Source organism: Quercus lobata, chromosome 5 (assembly GCF_001633185.2).
Source record: "Quercus lobata isolate SW786 chromosome 5, ValleyOak3.0 Primary Assembly, whole genome shotgun sequence".
NCBI classification, from domain to species: Eukaryota; Viridiplantae; Streptophyta; class Magnoliopsida; order Fagales; family Fagaceae; genus Quercus; species Quercus lobata.
The window spans coordinates 41,759,624-41,775,103 of NC_044908.1; the positions used below are offsets into that span (position 1 = coordinate 41,759,624).

Consider the following 15,480-nt stretch of genomic DNA (forward strand, 5'->3'; position numbering starts at 1 on the left):
TTATTACAATAACTATATCCAAAATATATATCCTTGGCAAAAAATCTTTTGAAGACGGAATTCCATACTAAAAGGAATTCACTTCACATCAACGCAAAGTCAATCTCCAAAACTAAATTATGAAATCAAAAATCCTTTAAACGTGATTATATAGAACAATCACCGCAGATTCAAGAATCCCATAACACCAAGAAAATGATTTTCTTTGATTCTAAAACCCAAACACATGTTATACAAACATGAAATGAAAACCTGGCTCTGATACCAATTGTTGGAAAATCTGGTTTTGTATTTCATACAAAACACACAATGGAAGCAACAAACATGGATCTATTTCATTCATGATTGATAACATGCATTATGTAAATTTCAAAATTTAAGAAGAAGATAGCGTACCTTGGTGTGGTGTAATTCAAAACAAAAGATTAGAAGTACTTGGGAATACTTTTAATCTTCACTCCAATTCCACTTTACGCCCAAGAAGTGTGGCCTCTCAATCAATTTCTAAGGGAGAATAATCGAGTGGCTTCACTCACACATACACACCATTTCATAATGATGTCTCTCTCTTTTTTTCTTTTTCTTTTTTAAATAAAATTCTGTATATTTCTCTTTTTATAACTAACTGATTATCTAATTAGGATGGCCTATTGGGCTTTAGTGTGTGGCTTGGAGTGTGACCAATAAGACACTAGCTTCAATGGGCCTTAGGCTTTTCTGTCAACTCTTGATAAGTCCAAAGTTACCATTAATTATATTTAATACCACTATATAAATATAATTGCACTCTAGGTCTTATTAATAAATTATATCCCAAGACTTTATTATACATGCTATCCCTTCATAAAATATTCATAGTAATACAAAGTCATGAATGTAGACTGTCACTTTGAAGATTACTACATCTTAATCCTTAAGTACCCGGTTTAATCCTTTAAGTTATTCACCATATATTTATGAAATCCAATTTCATAAATATATACTTCAGTAATTTCTTACTCAAGTGGTTAGGCTTAACTCTCTGAATAACTGAACCCATTAAACTTACTTTAAGAGAATATTTCATATCTCCGTTAAGAGATTATGAATTCCATCTTGAGAATATATGTTCCATCAACACTAAATGTGGCTGTCTAACATACTAAGGTTTTGACTGTTACTTTAAATCTCACTCCTGATATATCAAAACAACCTACAGTCCATGATCAGGTCCATTATTCTCTCAAGATTAAAAGTTCATGCAAATAGAAGTCGTGAGATTTATTATTCATTTGACAGTCATTAGGAGAATAATAAATCTCATAGCGGTTTAGTTCAATACGTCTTAACTCTTAAAACATATCAACATATCAACTAGAAGTCTCCACTTCCATGATCAAGACAAATCATCTTAGTTGATATGTTATAGTCTTCGCAAATGAAATGCCCAATTTCATCACCGACTACGAACCAAAATTTTGAGTTTACAAAGAACTTGTGATTTATATATTCTGTGACTTTTCACATAAATCACATACTATGCATCTTATGGACTATATGATAATGTCCAAATATTCATGTTACCATTATTTTAGATAATAATAAAGAAACTTTATTAATCACAATATTAAGTCATACATAATATTATACATAATAACATACATAATATCATACATAACATCTTACAATAGGATTTAAGGGCACTAATCCTCCACTTGCCCTAAAGACTATTGTGCACTAATCTAACTCTCATTCCCTCCAAAAAGTCCTAAAAATAGTGAAACATTTACTTATGGTTTCGATATTTTATTGATATATCATCCGTTTTAACTCTGATTTTGACTCGTAAACTGTCATTTCAAAGGGAAAAATATGGCCTACAAGATGGTCCAAAATTTATCTCAATCAAATGGCTGGATCAAGAAGTCAATTTATTGACCGTCCCCAATTAGGGTATTTGGTCTTAATTCTTGTCAAAAGTGACTGGATTGGTTGCAACTTTTTGCTTCACCGTCTGATCATGTTGCATTTATTCATTCCCCCTTTATGGCTTTAAAAATCATGGTTTTCACCCTTTTTTGAACTTTAAGCATTATTTTGTCGTGTTAATCGGGGCTAGATAAAATACGGTATCAACACCTCCAAAAAAAAACCCTCAATTTACTAATCTTCTAAAAAAAGACAAAATTCAGTGAGCAAGTCATTATTATAATAAATCGATGTAAAATTTATTTCATATGTTTTTTTCTCAACTTATTGAGATGGTAGATGAGAAAAATAATGATAGTGATGGACCTATATTCTTATTAATCACAACTTACCATTTTAACAAGTTATAGAAAAATGCATGAAATGAATTAAGAAAAGATTCTTTGAACTTTTAACCTTTATAATCCACTTGCTATTAAGAAAAGGAAAGTAAGTATATGTAAATAAAATTACCCATAAAGTGTCATCATAGCTAATGAAGCTGCTGGAACCCAATGCGGCAAAAGGTGTACTCCCCATGCACCACAAAACACCTCAATTTGTCAATCAATTTATTTCCCAATTGACACCTATCTCCATTCTCTAGCCCCGTGTCACAAGTTCGACTAATCTTCCACCTTCATTCCAAAAAAGGCAAAAAATAAAAAATAAAAATGTTGATTTACTAATCTCCTATAAATTGACAAAAATATCCTTTACATACTAGTTGTGGCCAACTAGTGAGCAAGTCACTATTATAATAAATTTGTGTACAACATTTATTTTGCAAATTATTCCACAACTTATTAAGATGGTAAATAAGAAAAACGATAATAATGATGGACCTATATTCCTATTAACCACAACTAACCATATTAATATGTTAGGGAAAAATGCATGAAGTACATAATCTCTCGTCTATTCACCTAAAATTTAGGGCATAAAATTGAGAAGAGAACAAAACATGCCTATATAGTCTATACCATACCATAAAGAAACAAGGAAACCAACATCAAGCTCATATGTTTGTGGTTTTGTGAACACAAAAAACGCTAATCATTTTGGTTAGTCAGATTATCACCTCTAATTCTCACACAATTTCACAATTGCAAACACACTAACCAATTGTGGCCGACTAGTGAGCTAGTCACTATTATAATAAATCTGTGTACAATATTTATTTTGCAAATTATTCCACAACTTATTGAGATGGTAAATAAGAAAAATGATAATAATGATGGACCTATATTCCTATAAACACTACTAACCTTATTAATATGTTAGGAAAAAATGCATGAAGTACATTATCTCTTGTCTATTCACCTAAAATTCAGGGCATAAAATTGAGAAGAGAACAACATATGTCTATATAGTCTATACCATACCATAAAGAAACAAGGAAACCAAAATCAAGCTCATATATTTGTGGTTTTGTGAACACAAAATGCTAATCATTTTGGTTAGCTAGATTATCACCTCTAATTCTCACACAATTTCACAATTGCAAACACACTCATCAATTGTGCCAACTATTGAACTACCCCCTTAAACACGCAAACAAACAAGTGGGTTCTAGTTAGTTCAAGTAGTAAATTAGAATCATGGTATGATGATAATAAACAATCACCATGAAGCAGATGTCATAGTTTTGAAATATTATGTATTTATAAATAAATAAATAAATAAATAAAACACAAACACATGTGTTGATCAACAAAGTAGGCTGAGTTGGTCTCCTGAATACACCAGCGAGGCATAGCATATTATAGTTGCTAAGGGCTTTCTTTGTGAATGTAGTTCATTAGGCTGAACTCTTTCTCTATCACTTCCATTCTTCTTTACATCTACATCAATTTTACTCTCCTTATTTTAAAATATTTCGGCAAATACAATTCTATTTTATATACTTACTCAAGACAAAGCAATCGTCCTGCACACATCTTAATTCAGTATGCTAGGAATTTAGTTAGTTTTGTAGTTTGGATAGAGAAAAATCCTATTATAATTGAGTTGGCTTTGGCTCAAGATGTAATGTGTTTATCTTCGTCTTAATAAATTTACAATCTTCTTATAATAATAAAAAAATGACAGTAAGTATTATATAATTTCTTGTTTGATTGGTCAGTTGTGTCCTAAAATCCACATGTGGCATTTAAATATGCACATATAGTTGATTTTATTCTATTAGTTTTACTAAAACATTCCTTATATAGGTCGAGGCCAACCTACATTGAGCTAAGAATACCAATACAAGATTATACAATTCTTTTCGGTTTTTTGTTGTTGTTGTTTTTTTGGAGTCAAGATTATACAATTATGAGCTACATAATTCCACCCAAAGTAGGGTGGGAAAACTACCTAAATTTTTAGGCCTAAAAATTTAAGACAAATTAACTTGTTAAATATACTATGTTGATATCTATAAACTATAATGTGCCCCATCAAAAAACAAAAAGAAGATATCTATAATGTACATAAAAAATAAAATATATCTATAATGTCTTGTAGTTGTTAATTTTTCACCAAAAAAAAAAAACTCCCAAGTACTTTAGATTATACTTTTATCTAATTTATGTTGTTATTTTAAGCGACATTTGAAGATACTTTTAAGGCCAACATGCAAAACTCACCCTTTAAGTTTCACAACTTTTCATTCCAGTCTTTTAAGTTTGACTTTTTGTCATTTCAGTCCTCTAAGTTTTATTTATTCTCAATTAAGTCCTCCGTTAGCAATCCATTTGTTGTTGCCGTATTCTATAGCAAAACTACGCTGTTTTTTTTTTTTTTCATTTATTTAATTTTTAATTTATTATTTATTTATTAACTTTAAGAAAATGTTAATTAAAAAAACCATTAATTAGATTAAGAAACTACATCCTATTTGGAGAACAACATTGAAGAACTAAATTGAATCCCAACCCACCCAATACTGTGAGATACTGAGAGGGGAAAGAGGGAGAAGAGAGACCTAGAGAATTTGAGTTTGGCCTCTAGATTATCGAAATTCAAATTTGGGAGATCAGAGCAGTACGGGTTCAAAGTAAAGGACTTGGAATTCGGCAACAATGTCGGGTATTGAGGATGAAAATTGAGGCCATGAAGGAGCTTGTGCTTCTTTTGTCTGCGCTCATTGTCGTCGTCATGGTCGTGACTAGAGGAACATTTTCTACCTTCACAATCCCATCACCACTCTTGCATATAGATGCTTGTCCACACTTTCTTACACACCTACCGGATGCATTTCTCAAAGACAATTCACTTGGTGACTTGGGTTGGAACCCAAGTAGGACAAGTGCATTCAAATTTAGTATCATTTTGATGTTGAAATTTACCAAATGCACCACAGTTGCCATAATACACAAGTCCCTCAGCACTTTGCCCCAAAGAAAGCCATCTTGGATCTCCCTCCCTAGTCACAAAGCGTTGAATAGACCCCGATTCGTTTACCACCAATCTTGCAAATGTTCTTGGTAGAAGTCTCAGTCTGGTTGTTCACCATACCAAAATTGAAGAGAATATTAGCTTGTGCGAATTCGAGTACCCCACTCCATCTATATCCATTCCAATGACTAGAAAATTAAAATCAATAAATAAATAATAAATTAAAAATTAAATAGAGGACAAAAATGGCATAGTTTTGTTATAAAAGAACAACAGCAACTAACAAATAACGTAATTGAGAATAAATGAAATCTAAAGGACTAAACCTAAATTTAGAGGACTGAAATAAAAGGTTGTGAAACTTAGAGGATATGTCTTGCATTTTAGCCTACTTTTAACTTTTAATCTCTATAATCCACTTGTTATTAAGAAAAAAAGTAAGTAAATGTAAATAAAATTACATAGAAAGTGCAATTAATAACTAATGAATTAATGTTGATGATCCGAAAACAATTGAGAAAAGGCAAAAGAGAAGCAGCTAGAACCCAATGTAGCAAAATGTGTACTCCCCCATGCACCCCAAAGCACCTCAATTTATCAATCGGTTTATAATCCAATTGACATATATCTCCGATCTCTAGCCCTGTGTCACAATTATGACTAATCTTTCCCTTTCCCTTTAGCAAAGGCCAAACAAAAGGTTCAATTTATTAATTTTCTAAAAAATGACAAGAATCCAGTGAGCAAGTCACTATTATAATAAATCTACATACATTACTTATTTCACATTTTTTTCCCACAACTTATTGAGATTGTAAATGAGAAAAATGATGATAGTGATGGACCTATATTTCTTTTAATCATAATTTGCCATTTTAATAAGTTATAAAAAAGGCATGAAATAATTGGAGAAAAGATGCTATTAACTTTTAAACTCTATTATCCTCAAAAATAAAAATAAAAATAAAATCAAACTCTAGCCACTTGTTTGTTAAGAAAAAAAAAAAAAAACGTAAGAAAATGTAAATAAAATCACCCTAGAAGTGCAATTAATAGCTAATGAAGCTACTAGAACCCAACGCGGCAAAAGGTGTACTCCTCATGCACCCCAAAAACATCTCAATTTGTCAATTGATTTATAGCTCTATTGACACCTATCTCCGTTCTCTGTCCCCGTGTCACAAGTTTGACTAATCTTCCACCTTCTATCCAAAAAAAAAAACTTAATTAACTTCTTTTTTTTTTTTAGAGAAGAAAACTTAATTAACTAATCTTCTATAAAATAACAAAATTCCCTTAACATACATATTAGTTGTCTGGTCGACTAGTGAGCAAGTCACTATTATAATAAATCTATGTACAGTATTTATTTTGTAAATTGTTTTGACAACATATTTAAACAGTAGCTAAGAAAAATAATAATAGCGATGGCCGATGACCTATATTCCTATCAATCACAACTTACCGTATTAATAAGTTATGAGAAAAAAATGCATGAAATACATTATATCTTGTCTATTCACCTAAAAATGCTAAAATTAAGAAGAAAGCAAAACACGTGCCTTACATAGTATTTGAGAAAAGTTAAACAATGTCCTAAGAGCATTTATTAGTGAATTATTTAAGGAAATTTTTTATGAAAAAAAGAAAAATAAGCAATAAAAATCTTAATATTTTGTTATTCCCAAAAAATAAATGTGATATTAAACTTTCTTAAAATTGGTCATTTTATTTATGGCCTAAAAAAGTTCATTAACAAATGCCACCTATTAACCAGATCTATAGAATATACGCCATACCATAAAGAAGCAAGGAAACCAAAATTAAGTGCATATATGTTTGTGATTTTGTAAACACAAAAAACACTAATCATTTTGGTTGGTCGGATTTCCACCTATAATTCCCACACAATTTTACAAGTGCAAACACACTAATCATCAATTGTGCAAACTACTAAACTATCCTTAAACACACACAGGTGTCGGTCAACGAAGTAGGCTGAGTTGGTCTCTTTTTTATTTATTTATTTATTATTATACGGCTGAGTTGGTCTCCTGCGTACACCAGCAAGGCATAGCATAATAAATAATAACACCACACCACACTTGCAAAATCTGATAATAATAATAATATTATTACAATTACAAAATATAAAATACAAAATAGAAAGAAAAAAAGAAAATAAAAACTTTGGCAAAGACCACGAGGTTCGCAGCCTCTCTCTCTCAAAGTCTCTCAACCCCTCTAAAAAGGTAAGGTAAGCAAACCCACACTGTCTACACCACCTTGGACCTTCACTATCTAACCATAGCAACCAAATTCCACAACCGTATAAAACCCTTATTGGGTGTTGTTAATTCTTGTTTGTTTGTATTGTTGGGTTTGGACTTTGGAAGAACAACAGCAATGCCGTCACAGAAGCGAGGTGTGGAGGAGGAGGAAGAGGAGGAGGAGTTGGTAGAGGTGGATGATCCACTGGAACACGACCACAGTAACCATGAACAACACCAAGAGGAACCACAAGGTATAGACGTTGTGTACTACGTACATGGGTTTGCTTATCCTTCTTTTCTAGCTTATAGCTTGCTGTTCCCCCAAAAATTCATAAACCTCAAGCAAAGCAACCACCGAGATTTTACTTATTGCACATTCAGAGAAAAAATTTTGATTTTTCATTTCCTTAACCATGTTCTTTGTTTTCTCAGAGTCTGATCGAAGCCATTCGTCCAGTAATGGAGACAGCAAAGACGAGTGAGTTTTCTTTTGTTATTATTATTATTATTATTATTATCATTCTTTTCGTGCTATTCGTTCTCTTGGGCTTTCTTTGTTGGTGTGAGTGTGCGAATTATAGAGGTCGGTGTTGTTTGATCTGGGATCTGCGTGCTTTGTATGGTGGCGGTGCTTCTGTGTTGTGTTCTCTCGAGGAAGTGGCACATGGGTGTTTCAGTGAGTGATAATTTTGAGTGTGTTCGAATGGTTATCGTTGTGTTTTGTGGTATTTCTGAGATGGGTTTTGCTCTCTTATTGTGGACGAGTTCGATGGAGGTTGGTATAGTTGGGGTTTTGGTCATCTGGGTCGTGGTGATTTTGACTCAGAATTGGTATATGTGCATGAGACTTTGTTGCATGGTAGCGTCTGTGGCAGTTTGGGTTTTGGGATTTTGCTACTGTAGTGAAATTTTGCATGTCGATGCTTATCGGGGATCTTGTACTTGCATCGTGGTACTTGATTACGTTTATACATGTATTTTAATTTGATTATGATTTCGTAGATTGGTGCAGAGGTTGGTTAAAATGGTTTTTAAAAATTGGGGACCTGGATTACTGGTTTTGTTGAGGAATTTGGGTGATGGAAATTTTTGTTAGGCTAAGAAGGCTTGTTGAGTGTTGTCAGTGTCACTCTGGGCCTCTGGGTTGCTGATTATTATGTTTACTTTTCAATTACCAAGTCTTGGAAGTTGGAACCATTGTCCTTTTTGTTTCTGGGAGCTCTGCCAGTTTGGCTGTGATCTGCTTTGTGTTAGGATATACTCCAGTTATTGTTTTGACAATGAATTTAATTCATCTGAAACCTCAGGTGGGTTAATTGAATCTTGTGCATGTAAATTGTATTGTTCAACATTACACATTACTTAACCTCACGGAACAGTGAATTGATAGGTATTTTCCCAAGAACTATTTTGTTGATGTCTGAGCATCACCCGAGTGTAACATTTTTATGTACATGTCCCAGCAGGTTTTTTTTGGTTAAAAGATTGATATGAATGCATCTATGTAGTCAATATTTATAAAATGGTGCCATATTGTTTGAGAACCAGATTAGAAGAACCTTCTCCTTGTCAATTGCTTTTTTCACAGAGTAAATAAGATTGTTTTGTACAATTTAGGATCACTATTGCTTGCTCTCCTCTAGTGTCTACTGATAAAACTGCTACATGCATTTGTTCAATTTACACATTTTGATAGATTTTTTACAACACTGAGAATGTCATGCATGCCTTTTGAATCTGAATCTTTTCAACACCAAGTTGCTATTGTAAGTCTACATGGCAATTGCGATTGGGTGTATTAACACGCCTAAGACAATAACTGTCAGTGTAATTGTTAGCATTCAGTTCAGCTTTATGTTTGACAAAGAGGGATTTTTGGTCCCTGGATATTCTATTTATGGGAAACAACCATTCTTGATACTGTGGTTCAGAATGGCATCTCAGCAAAGCATTTCCTTTAAATTCCTCCTTGACAAAGGAGTTTGACTTGCTTAAACAGTGTTATCTGGAAGCTAGAATATTTTCCTCATGCTCATGAGTTATTCTAACATATTTGACTTGACTGCTTTGGTTAGACCGTAAGGATCATATAGAGTATTGAATCTCTTGTTTATACAAAGCTGACAACCTGCTTCATATTTATAGAATTATACTGAACACCTGTTTCTCACAATTGTTTTTGTGAAAGTATGCAAGAAATTGCTCCAAGAAATTAAGTACATTTATCGGTTGGTATTACAGAAAATATAGTTTAATTGGTTCAATAATGAAATAAAATTATTAGAAGAGGTTGATCCTCTTTTGGTCACGTTTTGTGGTGGGAGGTGGGGTTAACCTGAAGGTCAAACTTCTCTTTCTTTCTATCAATATGAGCTTTTATTATTTATGGATTTGCCATTACATTTTATAAAACATACTTTTGTCTGAAAAAATAGGAGAAATGTATACAACCAACTCTCCTTCAATTATGGTTGTATGGTAACCCTCTGTCTTGCTGTTTATTTGCAGATTCGTTGTTGTGAAACTGTCAGATATCCGCAAGGAAGTACAATGCCCAATCTGTCTAGGTATAATTTTATTTTTGGTTTAAAAAAAAAAATGTAAGAAACATTCACTTCCTAATGATTTTGAATTGCAAAAGATCATGATAATATTTCTGTCATATGCAACCCACCCCCCCCCCCCCCCCAAAAAAAAAAAGAAAAAAAACCCAAAAATCTAGGGGTCTTGTCTCTCCATTTGGAAAGTTATTAATTTGATTTCCAGAACCATCTTAGATGCTCGCTTCTATGACATTTATTGGTAGATATGTCTGTTGTGAAACTAAATAAATAGAGGTAGATGTCTGGAAGGTTATTGAAGCTTTGAGAAGAGTGCTTTTTACAATTGCCATCATTTGAACTTTCTTTTTATTACAAAACTGATACCAATGTGTCTCTAGTTGCACACCCCTTTGATTACATAGGTATGCTGTTTTCTTGGTTTATAAGAACCGCATAACATATCAATTTGACCATTTAAAACATTCAGTCAAGATGTAATAGTCAGGTACTTGATACTTGACTATCTTGTGGGCATTACTGGCCAATGTACTTTAGGGTATCTTATATGCTAGATGTATACATATGGAAACTACTCTGTTTTCTATGTGATCTCCTTGCCAAAGTCCTTCACTAGAAAATATATTTATGAGATTATCTGCATTGTTAATGATTATATTTTTCTTTGGATGCTTGACAGGCCACTCTTTGCCTATGTTATTCTCAAGGAAATTAACGTATCAAATTTCACATGCATGTGTTCTTTATCTTTTTCACTTGTGTGAATGTGTCTTTTTCTCCATCTGCAAACGATGGGTGAACTTCTTGCTAGTGCTACTGGAAATTTGTATTGCATTTTAGTCTTTATTCAAATTTAGCAGTGATACGTGGATCTACAAGGCTAGAAAAAATTCACTACACCTCAATTGCAGAGAGTATATTTTCTCTTCAGAAAAACCCATTCATGCACCCTTGAATTTTACATATTATTTGAAGGAAATTTTCATTTTTTTTCAGTTACATTGCATTTTTTATGCTGTTGTTAAAGATGTGAAGTCATTGATTCTTTACTGTTTTGAATTACTATTATATGGTTTTGCAGAGTAATCATCTTGTATAGGGATTGTAATGGTTGTAAACAATTCAGTTCAACGAGCTCAATTAAGCCATGGAAGCATATGCTTAGCATCTGCTGTGGCTTTGCATAGTTTACCATTCAACCTATGGCCTTAAAAAATGGATGAACTTGTACAGCATTGGATTATGTCTTTTTAGTATATGATAAAAGTTATCTATATTCCCATTTATCTCTTTCAAGGCCCAGGGACTCTCTTAAGTCAAATTAAATTGTACAGTTTTTGAACTATCTAGATGTCCCCACATCACCGCCCACCCCCCCCCCCCCCCAGTGGGGACCATCCAATCACTCACTGGTCTTGCACAAGTTAGGAAGCAACCAAAACATCTTTGGGGGAATAAATTTGTTTGTTGATTCAATATTACGATGAGAGTGCAGGCCTTGAGTTTGTTAGCCTATCAGCATTTTTCTTTAAGTTTCATGGCTCCTTTTCCTTCTCCAGATATCAATATTGCAGTTAAAAAAAAAAAAATTGATTTCTTTGTTTTCATATGTATAGGGATCATTCGGAAAACTCGAACAGTAATGGAATGCCTGCATCGCTTCTGCAGGGAATGCATTGACAAATCGATGCGGCTTGGGTATGTCATCAAACTGTCTTCCTTATTAATATTTGATTAATTGAAACCTTGGGACCAAATTTCTTCTGTGCTGTTGGTTTGGGGTGATCATACAAGTTTATTAAAAATTTTGAAGTTCAAGCTAAAATATTTTTTATTAATCAAATTGGTGATTGATATTCACTGCAGGAACAATGAATGCCCTGCCTGCCGAACACATTGTGCTAGTCGTCGCTCCTTGAGAGATGATCCAAAGTATGATGCCTTAATTTCAGCTTTGTATCCAGATATTGACAAGTATGAGGAAGAGGTATATTTTGGTGGCCACTATTTTGCATGTCATTTTAGAATCCGATTTACTTTATCATTTTCTAATTTCAAGAACTCATTATTGAGCATCTGCCCTAGGAATTGGCTTTTCATGAGGAGGAAAGGGCTCGCAATAAGCAGGTATATTTTTCAAAGTTTTAGCTTTGAAGCCTTGTGCCCTACTATACACATCCATCTATTTTGGTATCGGTAAGTTCAGGAAGTGCTGACTGTCACCAAAAGAAAGAGAGAAAAAAGGAGGGGTGTGGGGACACCCTAAAAAGAATTCTTGTAAACTCCAGATGATAAATGCCTTTATTCTTTTTACATGAACACCTAACTAATGTGTTTCTATGAATTAAAGCAGTACAGTGCCTTGTGATAGGGTAGTATAATGGCCACAGGATCATTGATTTTTACCATCCAAGTATTAGGCCTTTACTTCAAATTGTTCACCAGCAGAACCTTTAGATGTCTTCTCTCTCTCTCTCTCTATCTCTCTTATTTAGTGATTCAAGTCTTTATATTTATCTTAATTTGGGTAGATACAAGCTTCCATTGCCCAAACTTTTCGACGGCAAGCAGAAGCTCTGGGTAGGAAGCGGTCAACAGCTAAAGCCACAGCAGCTGCATTTGTTAGGAGATCAAGAGGCTATCGAAATGCTCATTTGAGAGGAAGGAGAAACTATCGAAATGCTGCTGAAAGTCAAGGATCTGATGACAATGAGGATGCAAATGTTAATGACGGAGGCAAAGATTCATCTTCTGCTGATGAGCATACAGAAGTCAGACCCAAAAGAAGCAAGAGATGGGGAGGAGTTCGATTTTCTCTGCCTTCTCCAGCAGCTGCTAGTGCAGATGGAGGTGGGGATGAAAATGATTCTGAAGTAAACAGAGAATCGATAGGTGTGTCCGCTGGACTTGTTGGCAGTTCAGAAAGGCTTGCGTGGGGAAAAGGTGGCATGCGGAGTCACACACGATATGGCAGTATGAATGGTGGAAATGGTAAGAATGCCCGGAACAGCCGCCTCTCAAAATTGGCTGAGTATCTGCGGAACTTAGAGGAAAATGATAATGAGGTAAAGTAGATTTTGTGGGATGATCTTGGACTCTAGTTCAGTCTTTTTATGATGGCTGAGATCATGATATCATCATTTTTGTCTTTTGAGATATTGTGTGCTTCTTGAGGTCTCAATACACTGAACTTGAATAAAATATGCTCGTTATTTCAGTTAACGATCAACCTCATGCTTGTTTCTTTCGATGAACAAAGTATACCAAGTTTGGAGAGGCCCTACCTTTGCTGCAAGCCTACCCTGTCAGTTAGACAACTGCGCAAGGTGTTTGTTTTTCTACCTTATACTGTGATTTTCATTTGATTGCACTTCACCAAAAGCTTCTATTACCACTACTGGAACTGGTTCTCAATTGCTTGTTCAAACAGTATGTTGCTGTCCAAACTGCATCTCAAGATGATGAAGTTGTATTATATTTGGTGAATGAATTGGATTCCAAAATCAACCCTGCAACCTCTTCGAGTGAAACACTGCCCAAGTCTCATGTAATTAATCCAGGCAAAGATAAGTTGAGAATTTTAGGGGAGCAGGAAACCTTGGCAGGACTTAAAACAGGCAATTTTGTACATGGCTATCTGGTAAGCTCTTCTAAAATTTATGTTTATATACTTTGTGCAAACAGCTCGCACCTACAAAGTATATAGAAGAATACAGATTTAGTTTTGTATACAATTAATTATGACTTATCTTTTAGTTTGTACTTGGAATACTAAGTCAATCCGTTGGTTTTTATTGTGATCTTTCAGCTTCTGGCATACGAGAGAAAGCAGTGGCACTCAGATTTTCTGATGGGTTTGTCATGAAGAACAAGGTCTCTCATCTCTTGTTTACCATGGTGTGGTATATAGTATACTGACAAATGGGAATCTAGTTAGCTCCAATATTGTTAGTTTCAATGCTAGCACTGCAATATGTATCACAGAAAAATGAAAAGCTTTTACGAGGTTGAAAAGTTCACAGAAAATGAACATGTTAGAAGCTAGAAAGTCCATACTTAAAAATTTGTTACCACTTTTGACAAGCATCTATAGCCTGCCTAACTGTGATTAATATTTTTTAGGGTAAGTGATTATAATCCATTGAATTGTATGGTATTTACTCAATTAACGAGTACAAATCATGACTGAGCCCTTTGGCTCAAGTGGTTGCTCTGCCTCTCTCCCATGAGGAGAGTGCAGGTTTGAATTCCAGGGACCTTCGTCCCCCCTTAAAAACTTTCTGGAGCTCAAATCAGGACGATAGCGCTCTTGTGTCCTAAGGAGTCAGATCAAATCCTTTACTGCCTTATCTTTTATAAAATTATGTCTCCAGAATTTCTATGAACCACAAACATTAACATGGGACATTGATACAACAGAAAAAGCTAGTTTGTTGTAGCGAACTAGTGATGATCTGAGGCACGAGCAAAACAATGTTGCCCATGTGTGTGTCGCACCATTTAATTAATTTTCATTTTCTTTTTTTCTTTTTTTAGATGCGGTTCAAATTTCCGAATTTTCATTTATTTAAGTTGGTAAAATAACCTTTCACCCAGCATTCGATTCAAGTGGAACTTCTGTGCCCTCACATGGGGTTTGGGGGACTTACCTGGAAGGCATTGTCCGTGGCTTGTTGAAATATAGTCCTTGTAAGTGGTAACACTTACATGTAGTTGCGGCTCTCCAACTTCACCTATTAATATAACTAATTGCTAACTTGTGCGATACATGGGAAAAGTATTGAGTATGATATATAATTTAATCTTGGTTTATTTATTATAATCACAAAAATTGAATTTGTAAATAACACTATATAGCTAAAACATATATTAGCAGTTATATAATTTTTCTAAAAATACTATGGAACATAAAATAAAATAAAAAATATTTATTATAAACTAACAGAATTTGTTATCACACTGGAAACTGGAATTGAATGCGTTTGGATATAGCTCTTGATCTTTTTTATTTTATTTATTTTTAAATTGATAAGTGCAGCTCTTGAATCTTGATAAAAATAAAATCTACAAATTACGAATTTAACACATTAAAAAAAAAATTATATCCCTAAACTTATTGTTTAAAGAGTATATATTGTAGCAACTTGTGGCAACACTTGTCTGTAAAACCACTAACCCCTTAATCCCACATTTTTTTTTCTTTTTTTGAGAAATTTGTTAATATCCATAATTCATAATCTATAACTCATAGATTCCAAATTTAAATAAATAAATAAAAACAAACAATAAAAAAAACATCAAACATATCAAATTCTATA

The 15,480-nt window shown here is 33.6% G+C and overlaps 1 protein-coding gene across 2 annotated transcripts; it reads left to right on the plus strand.

The window, feature by feature from the left end:
* Positions 1–7,503: 7,503 nt before the first annotated feature.
* On the plus strand, positions 7,504–14,482 carry LOC115992365 (putative E3 ubiquitin-protein ligase RING1a). 2 transcript variants are annotated; one of them, XM_031116545.1, is made up of 11 exons: positions 7,504–7,580; positions 7,725–7,852; positions 8,034–8,079; positions 10,110–10,168; positions 11,779–11,860; positions 12,029–12,149; positions 12,248–12,289; positions 12,694–13,227; positions 13,381–13,488; positions 13,593–13,802; positions 13,971–14,482. In XM_031116545.1, exons 2-11 carry the CDS (start codon positions 7,735–7,737, stop codon positions 14,025–14,027), a joined length of 1,377 nt encoding a protein of 458 aa, XP_030972405.1. In that variant the 5' UTR covers positions 7,504–7,580; positions 7,725–7,734; the 3' UTR covers positions 14,028–14,482. The 2 variants fall into 2 exon arrangements, with proteins under 2 accessions (XP_030972405.1, XP_030972404.1); XM_031116544.1 differs by having other exon boundaries at positions 7,516–7,585.
* The last annotated feature ends 998 nt before the right edge of the window (positions 14,483–15,480 follow it).